Source organism: Micromesistius poutassou, assembly GCF_964030765.1.
Source record: "Micromesistius poutassou genome assembly, chromosome: 17".
Lineage (NCBI taxonomy): Eukaryota > Metazoa > Chordata > Actinopteri > Gadiformes > Gadidae > Micromesistius > Micromesistius poutassou.
The window spans coordinates 17122820-17131822 of record NC_140287.1 but is presented as its reverse complement, the minus strand read 5'-3'; the positions used below and the strand labels follow the sequence as shown (position 1 = coordinate 17131822).

At 49.2% G+C, this 9003-nt stretch overlaps 2 protein-coding genes across 2 annotated transcripts; one reads left to right on the top strand and one right to left on the bottom strand.

The window, feature by feature from the left end:
* Positions 1-321: 321 nt before the first annotated feature.
* On the bottom strand, positions 322-4686 carry jmjd7 (jumonji domain containing 7). The gene is made up of 9 exons (XM_084482617.1): positions 4527-4686; positions 3985-4138; positions 3213-3351; positions 2689-2803; positions 2332-2388; positions 2112-2207; positions 1787-1863; positions 1522-1681; positions 322-610 (listed from the first exon to the last, which is right to left on the bottom strand). Exons 1-9 carry the CDS (start codon positions 4588-4590, stop codon positions 522-524), a joined length of 951 nt encoding a protein of 316 aa, XP_084338743.1. The 5' UTR covers positions 4591-4686; the 3' UTR covers positions 322-521.
* A 369-nt stretch (positions 4687-5055) lies between these two features.
* tbpl2 (TATA box binding protein like 2) lies at positions 5056-8921 on the top strand (the record flags this gene model as incomplete). The annotated part of the gene is made up of 8 exons (XM_084481996.1): positions 5056-5103; positions 6101-6257; positions 6345-6591; positions 6782-6869; positions 6988-7079; positions 8087-8254; positions 8656-8750; positions 8845-8921. 8 exons carry the CDS (start codon positions 5056-5058, stop codon positions 8919-8921), a joined length of 972 nt encoding a protein of 323 aa, XP_084338122.1.
* Between the last annotated feature and the right edge of the window lie 82 nt (positions 8922-9003).

Here is a 9003-nt window from a genome sequence, read left to right as displayed (position 1 = left end):
TGTCTCTGTACTGTCTAACCCCTACCTGCTCCTTAATGACCTGTCTCTGTACTGTCTAACCCCTACCTGCTCCTTAATGACCTGTCTCTGTACTGTCTGACCCCTACCTGCTCCTTAATGACCTGTCTCTGTACTGTCTAACCCCTACCTGCTCCTTAATGACCTGTCTCTGTACTGACTGACCCCTACCTGCTCCTTAATGACCTGTCTCTGTACCGTCTAAGTCATAATATAAACATTGATCATCAGACAGGTGAGAAGACAACATTTGCAGTTTACTGAAGTTCATTTATTCAAATAGTTTTAATGGAGTAGTAGTACATCAGTAGTAAAACAACATTATTAGTACTAGTATACAGTATAAGGAGTTTAATGGCACATTCTAATGACTCGAATAACATTGACTTATTTCCAGACGATGCAGACTTCATATCTCTCTGCCGGGACTTTCTGTGAGGTCATGGTGGCTCCCTGTGACGTCACGGTTACTTCCTGTGATGTCACGGTTACTTCCTGTGATGTCACGGTGGCGGGGCGAGGCCGGAGAGCGAGTCCAGCAGCTGGTAGTAGTTGTACTTGATGTCGTACTCCATGTCGTACCAGAAGTTCACTGCAACACACAACAACATCAGTATCAGTACCACTGTGTGTAGTAGTAGCAGTAGTAACAGTACTAGGTAGTAATATTAGTAGTGACAGTAGCAGTAGTAACAGTACTAGGTAGTAATATTAGTAGTGACAGTAGCAGTAGTAGCAGTAGTAACAGTACTAGGAAGTAATATTAGTAGTGACAGTAGCAGTAGTGAAATAGCAGTGGTAACAGCAGTAGGCAGTAGCAGCAGTAGTGAGGTAGCAGCAGTAGTGAGGCAGCAGCAGTAGTGAGGTAGCAGCAGTAGTGAGGTAGCAGCAGCAGTAGTGAGGCAGCAGCAGTAGTGAGGTAGCAGCAGCAGTAGTGAGGTAGCAGCAGTAGTGAGGTAGCAGCAGTAGTGAGGTAGCAGCAGTAGTGAGGTAGCAGCAGTAGTGAGGCAGCAGCAGTAGTGAGGTAGCAGCAGTAGTGAGGTAGCAGCAGTAGTGAGGTAGCAGCAGTAGTGAGGTAGTAGCAGTAGTGAGGTAGCAGCAGTAGTGAGGTAGCAGCAGCAGTAGTGAGGTAGCAGCAGTAGTGAGGCAGCAGCAGTAGTGAGGTAGCAGCAGCAGTAGTGAGGTAGCAGCAGTAGTGAGGTAGCAGCAGCAGTAGTGAGGTAGCAGCAGTAGTGAGGTAGCAGCAGCAGTAGTGAGGTAGCAGCAGCAGTAGTGAGGTAGTAGCAGCAGTAGTGAGGCAGCAGCAGTAGTGAGGTAGCAACAGTAGTGAGGTAGCAGCAGTAGTGAGGTAGCAGCAGTAGTGAGGCAGCAGCAGTAGTGAGGTAGCAGCAGCAGCAGTGAGGCAGTAGTGAGGTAGCAGCAGCAGTAGTGAGGTAGCAGCAGCAGCAGTGAGGTAGCAGCAGTAGCAGCAGTAGTGAGGTAGCAGCAGCAGTGAGGTCTCACCAGCGATGCAGCCCTGGCTCTGCCTGACGTGGTGGAACCAGAGGGAGGGCAGGTAGAGCATCTCCCCCGCCGCCACGCGGCACAGCAGGGGCCTGGCCTGGCGGTACGACCCGTAGAGCTCCAGGTCCGGGGCCAGGGGGTCCAGGGGGATCCAGGGCACCTGGGGAGGGAGGGGGGGGACGGTGAGGCGTTGGTCATGTGACGGTGTGTGAAGAGTGTGATGAGGAAGAAGAGGAGGAAGAGGATGATGATGAAGACTCTCAACCTTCTCTGCGTCCGTCTGCTCGTCCACCTCAAAGCGTCCGTCCGCCGCCTGCCTGTAGACCGCCGGTGGGTACAGGCCTGCAGGACACACGTCGCCGTGGTTACCACCTTCAGTCACCCGCGTTCCCATGGTTACGGGCAAGACGCACGCGTGGATGATGCGCTCGCGGCTGTTACCATGGTTACCTAACACCTATGTGTTGTGGGTTATGACTGGAGGTAAAGTGTGTAGTGTGTAGTGTGACGGTCACCGCTGACACTGTTGCCACGGTTGCCACCGCTGTGTTGGTGTCGCGTTGGTGACGGGAGTCGGTTGTCGTGGTTACCGTACGGGATGAAAGGCCGGTCGGTCGGCGGGAGCAGGATGAACGTCTTCTCTCCGGAAATCACGCAGTACAGGTTCTCATAGTGGTCCTTGTGTACTGCACACACACACGCGCACACACACACGCACACGCACACACACAGACGGGTGATGATTTCATTGTGTGACTACTAGGACCACTGTGGTGTTCCCATGGCAACCTAGGTTGACAAGGTCCTTACAGGAAGTGACGGCGCTGGCTTCTCCCATCCAAAAGTTCACTGCATCAGGTGACCTCCCTAAGAGAGAGAGAGAGAGAGAGAGAGAGAGAGAGAGAGAGAGAGAGAGAGAGAGAGAGAGAGATTAGTGTTATGGATGTGTGTGTGTGTGTGTGTGTGTATGTTATGGTGTGTGTGTGTGTGTGTGTGTGTGTGTGTTATGGTGTGTGTGTGTGTGTGTGTGTGTTATGGTGTGTGTGTGTGTGTGTGTGTTATGGACACGTGTGTGTTATGGACGTGTGTATGTGTGTGTGTGTGTGTGTGTGTGTGTGTTATGGTGTGTGTGTGTGTGTGTGTTATGGTGTGTGTGTGTGTGTGTACCCAGGGCCTGGCTCATCCAGGGTATGTCCTCCTCTATGTCCGCTGTCAGCTCTGGCAGCTCCTCCGTCAGGTTGGAGCACTGCTTCTGGACGTAGAACACCCCCTGCTGCTCCACCTACACACACACACACGTCCATAACACACACACACACACACCATAACACACACACACACACACACACCATAACACACACACACACACACACCATAACACACACACACACACACACCATAACACACACACACACACACACACACACACACCATAACACACACACACACATCCATAACACACACACACACACACCATAACACACACACACACACACACACATACGTCCATAACACACACACACACACATCCATAACACACACACACACACACACACACACTTTGATGTTCACCTTCCTACGTAAATGTTCTACGTCCTGTTCAGATGCTGCTTCCTGTACAGCTGTTCCGATTCCTATGTATATGTTCTACTTCCTGTCTGGAGGTGTTTCTCCTTCCTGTGCCGCCCCACCTTGCCCTCGATGACGTCCAGCAGCGAGGAGAAGGTCATGCTACGCTCCTCCGGCATCACGAAGCGCCCGCCGCTCACCGCGTCCGCGTAGCCGTCGGGGGTCACCGCCACGCTGATGACCTTTGACCCCAGCTTCTCCCTGGGTGGGGTGACATCATGAGCCTCTGGTCTGGGTTCTAGAATCTAGAATCTAGACAGTGGTGGTCTGCTCTGGTTTATGTATACTCAAGGTTCTAGATAGTTCTAGTTCTAGAGACCCGTTGTTCTGCTCTGGTTTATATATACTCAAGGTTCTAGATGGTTCTAGAGACCCGCTGGTCTGCTCTGGTTTATGTATACTCATGGTTCTAGATAGTTCTAGCTCTAGAGACCTGACGGTCTGTTCCGGTTTGTACAGTATATACTCAAGGTTCTAGACGGTTCTAGAGACCCGGTGCTCTGGTCTGGTTTATATATACTCATGGTTCTAGATAGTTCTAGAGACCCGCTGGTCCGGTCTGGTTTATAAATATACTCAAGGATAAGAGAGTTCTAGAGAGACACGATGTTTTGTGTTCTGCAAAGCCCCCCCCCCTTTGAACCCCCATCAAAGTAGAGCCGACCTCTAAATCGATCGGTCGGTCTTCACCTCCACACCTGCTCAGGGTCACCTGAGGTCATCCCTGTCCGTCACCGGCGTTCCTAAACGAACACTGCTGCTAGCGCTGTGGCCACCACAACCATATATGGGCTTCCCCTCCGACACGGTTCACCTGGACAGGTGTCTTCTGACCTGAAGTACTCTGGGCTCCATCTGGACAGGGCCGGCCAGTGGTTGAAGGCATTGCGGATGATGCAGGGCTTATTTGGACCGATCCAGTCGCGGTAGAACTCCAGGGGGGCGGGTGGGAGGTCGAGGTAAGGCACGGATTTGTTCAGGTAAAGTTCTGCGGACAACCAATGAAACGTTCTTATTTCGCAGAAGTCGGACGGGCACTCGGGTGAGCGAATCAGAGCCAACGTTACCATTCATCCTAATGTAAAGTAGTGCTCTAGAAACGTCCACAGAAACGACAAGTCCTCACGGCTCGGCAAGACGTTTGGGACTATATCTTTCAGCAAATTACATATTGATTGGAGTTTCGAAAAGTATTCGTTCTTTAACTTTGTTTCGTTTTAAAACCAACAGTAACATCATTAATAAAGTATCCATTGGTAGACAGTATTAGTTAGTTTATAGTCACAATAATAGTCACTATTATTTGTTAGTTAATAGTCGCAGCTCTATTACAACTTAGTCTTGACATGCTTTATTATTCCCATCAATAAACTCGCCTCGGGCTTCTTCAGTAAAGTCTCGCAAACATTTGTTCAATCCCTCTGGTTTCTCCGCCATCATGGATCATCAAAAAAAATCTAGACTATATATTTGATCTATTGGTTTGTATATAAAAGAATAGAATACAAGATTTTGACAACACGCCATGCTGCTTTGTTTACATGGTGTGCGCATGTGCAGTGACTTCTTCCGGCTGTGGATTCTAGAAAAAAAAATAAAAAAAAAGGCCGACTGTCTCCCTCTAGTGGCAAGAAAAGACCATTGTTAATCCTTAATAAATGGCTCAAAAGTTTGACTGTAAAGATCATCTGATATTTAACTCCATAAACTTCACAGTATCCACATGTTATGTACCGGCAGTACTGCAATTTTTTTTTTATTAAACTGCAATACCTATACAAAGAAAGAACCAAAGAGATGTACTTTCATCACACCTGGAGCCAATCGAGCCGATCCGATCATCAGAGAGCCGGCGGGTTGTAATCATGGAAATGATACCGTCTCTATTTAACCGCCCGAGCAGGCATGGACGAATGCGCATTGGAGCGATACTTTGACGATTCAATTGCAAATGTAAGTAGGAAAGACTGGGCTGCGAAGCTGAGTGCGACGTTGTAGGGACTTCTCGGTCACCCTCGGTCTCACTCGGTCTTACTCGGTCTCACTCGGGTGCACTAAACTACTGCGCTGTTAGTTTGTGAGGGGGGTGAGGTTTTATTCCCGTGTAAAATAAAAAGGATACACAAATTGGTGTTAAAGGTCTCATTATTTGTTTGTGAATGAAAGTTGGGTGTGGTAAACTTCAAACATTGGCATCCAGACATGAAGTTAGGATAGTTTGAACAGGTTGAAGCCAGACAGAAGGAGCTGTTTGGTCCACAGACTAGGCATCCCGGAGTCAAATGTTTAACCCCTACATGCTCCTTAATTGTATGTATGTAAGGGTTAACTAACCTTAACCCTAATATCATATGTATGTGTGTATGTATATTATAGATAGACTTTTGATTTCAAGTGTCAAATCCAGTATCAAAACCTAAACACAAACCATAAGATGAAATCGTTTACAGCATCGAGGGAACAAACTGCACTCAGACGAAATGGAGACCCTAAATCAGTCCTCATCACTCTCTCCTCTATCATTCTGTCTCTCCTCTATCATTCTGTCTCTTCTCTATCATCTCTCCATCAGTCTGTTTTCATTTGTAGTTCATGTTTGCTTTGTAGTTCTGTGTTGGTTTGCAGTTCATTTATGTGTAGCTCTTGACGTTTGACTTGTAGTTCCTCTTGTTTGACTTGTATTTCAGTGTTGACTTATAGTTCAGTGTTGACTTTTAGCTCTTCACGTTTGACTTGTAGTTCTCACGTTTGACTTGTAGTTCCGTGTTTGACTTGTAGCTCCACGTTTGACTTGTAGTCCCCTGTTTGACTTGTAGCTCTTCATGTTTGACTTGTAGTCCCCTGTTTGACTTGTAGCTCTTCACGTTTGACTTGTAGTCCCCTGTTTGACTTGTAGCGCTTCACGTTTGACTTGTAGTCCCCTGTTTGACTTGTAGCGGTGTGGTTCCAGGATGTGTCCTTCTTGTTTGACGAGGACCCCGAGGGGCCTCCCGCCGACGGCTCCTTCGGGGGGGCGGAGCCTAAGAAGAGCCGTGAGGGAGACCTGGACCTCAGCTTCCTGCCCGATGACCTCAGCCCCCAGGAAGCAGCCAACCGCAGCTCGGCCGGTATTGGTGCTGCTAGCCCTGGGTGGGGGGGGGGGGCAGCTTGCTAGGGGTGCTGATGTGTTTATGTCTGGTGTGGTCATGTGACAGGTCATGTGACGGGTCATGTGACGGGTGATGCCAGTGAGTCGGTTGGGATCGATGAAGACGCCCACGACGTGTCCCAGGACAGCGGCATCTGTCCGGACTACAGTACCCAGAATCCCCCTGGGCCCCCGCAGCCGGCAGGGCCCACGGCGGGACTGGGGGCTTCTCCCTTCTGCCCCATGACCCCCATGACCCCTATGACCCCCATGACCCCCGGGACGGAACGCTCCGGAATCATTCCGCAGCTACAGTTAAGATCTAACCCTAACTAACCTTAACCATATTATTAACTAGTCCTGACTGACCCACATCTTAAGATGAACTAGTCCCCACTAATCGTAACCACTATTATTAACTTGCCCTTAACCCAATACCTATTATCAAAACTGTGTGTGTGTGTGTGTGTGTGTGCGTGTGCGTGCGTGCGTGCGTGCGTGCAGGAACATTGTCTCCACGGTGAATCTGGGCTGCTCCCTGGACCTGAAGTTCATCGCCCTCCAGGCCAGGAATGCAGAATACAACCCCAAGGTACACACACACAGTCTTGTATTGGTCATATATGTTGTGTTGTTGTTCATGTGTTGTTGTTTATGTGCTGTTGTTAATGTGTTGTTGTTTATGTGTTATGTGTGTTGTTGTGTGTCAGCGTTTTGCTGCGGTCATCATGAGGATTCGGGAGCCGAGGACCACAGCGCTGATCTTCAGCTCTGGGAAGATGGTCTGTACCGGAGCCAAGAGGTAGCACCTCTACATGTTCTACATCTATGTCCCTCTCATAATGTACATCTATACTGCTCTACATCTATACTGCTCTACATGTTCTACATCTATATCCCTCTCATAATGTACCTCTATACTGCTCTACAAGTTATACATCTATACTGCTCTACTGCTATACATCTATACTGCTCTACATCTATACTGCTCTACATGTTCTACATCTCTACTGCTCTACATGGTGTCCATCTCTACTGCTCTACATGGTGTCCATCTCTACTGCTCTACATCTCTACTGCTCTACATGCTCTACATCTATACTGCTCTACATGTTCTACATCTATACTGCTCTACATCTCTACTGCTCTACGTGGTGTCCATCTCTACTGCTCTACATCTCTACTGCTCTACATCTCTACTGCTCTACATCTATACTGCTCTACATGCTCTACTGCTCTACATCTCTACTGCTCTACATGGTGTCCATCTCTACTGCTCTACATCTCTACTGCTCTACATGGTGTCCATCTCTACTGCTCTACATCTCTACTGCTCTACATGCTCTACTGCTCTACATCTCTACTGCTCTACATGGTGTCCATCTCTACTGCTCTACATCTCTACTGCTCTACATCTCTACTGCTCTACATCTATACTGCTCTACATGCTCTACTGCTCTACATCTCTACTGCTCTACATGGTGTCCATCTCTACTGCTCTACATCTCTACTGCTCTACATGGTGTCCATCTCTACTGCTCTACATCTCTACTGCTCTACATGCTCTACTGCTCTACATCTCTACTGCTCTACATGGTGTCCATCTCTACTGCTCTACATCTCTACTGCTCTACATCTCTACTGCTCTACATCTATACTGCTCTACATGCTCTACTGCTCTACATCTCTACTGCTCTACATGGTGTCCATCTCTACTGCTCTACATCTCTACTGCTCTACATGGTGTCCATCTCTACTGCTCTACATCTCTACTGCTCTACATCTCTACTGCTCTACATCTGTACCCAGTGAGGAGCAGTCGCGGCTGGCAGCCAGGAAGTACGCGCGCGTGGTGCAGAAGCTGGGCTTCAGCGCCCGCTTCCTGGACTTCAAGATCCAGAACATGGTGGCCAGCTGCGACGTCTGCTTCCCCATCCGCCTGGAGGGGCTGGTGCTCACCCACCAGCAGTTCAGCAGGTAGGCTGTCTCACCCACCAGCAGTTCAGCAGGTAGGCTGTCTCACCCACCAGCAGTTCAGCAGGTAGGCTGTCTCACCCACCAGCAGTTCAGCAGGTAGGCTGTCTCACCCACCAGCAGGTAGGCTGTCTAACCCACCAGCAGGTCAGCAGGTAGGCTGTCTCACCCACCAGCAGTTCAGCAGGTAGGCTGTCTCACCCACCAGCAGTTCAGCAGGTAGGCTGTCTCACCCACCAGCAGGTAGGCTGTCTCACCCACCAGCAGGTCAGCAGGTAGACTGTCTGACCCTGTGTGTGTGTGTGTGTGTGTGTGTGTGTGTGTGTGTGTGTGTGTGTGTGTGTGTGTGTGTGTGTGTGTGTGTGTGTGTGTGTGTGTGTGTGTGTGTGTGTGTGTGTGTGTAGCTACGAGCCAGAGCTGTTCCCGGGGCTGATCTACCGCATGGTGAAGCCTCGCATCGTCCTGCTCATCTTCGTGTCGGGGAAAGTGGTCCTGACAGGTCAGTTGCTAGGGTCGTGTTGTTGTCGTCAGGGTAACGCTGTGGTGTTGTCACGGTAACACTGTGCTCTGTGTCCTCCTCCTCCTCCTTCCAGGTGCTAAGGAGCGAGAGGAGATCTACGATGCGTTTGAGAACATTTATCCGATCCTTAAAGTATTCAGAAAGCAGTGAATGTTGTCGCGGATGGCCGGGCACTTACGTTTATTTACATTTATTTACTGTGTAGTTTAAGTTATTATGCATTGAGCTTATT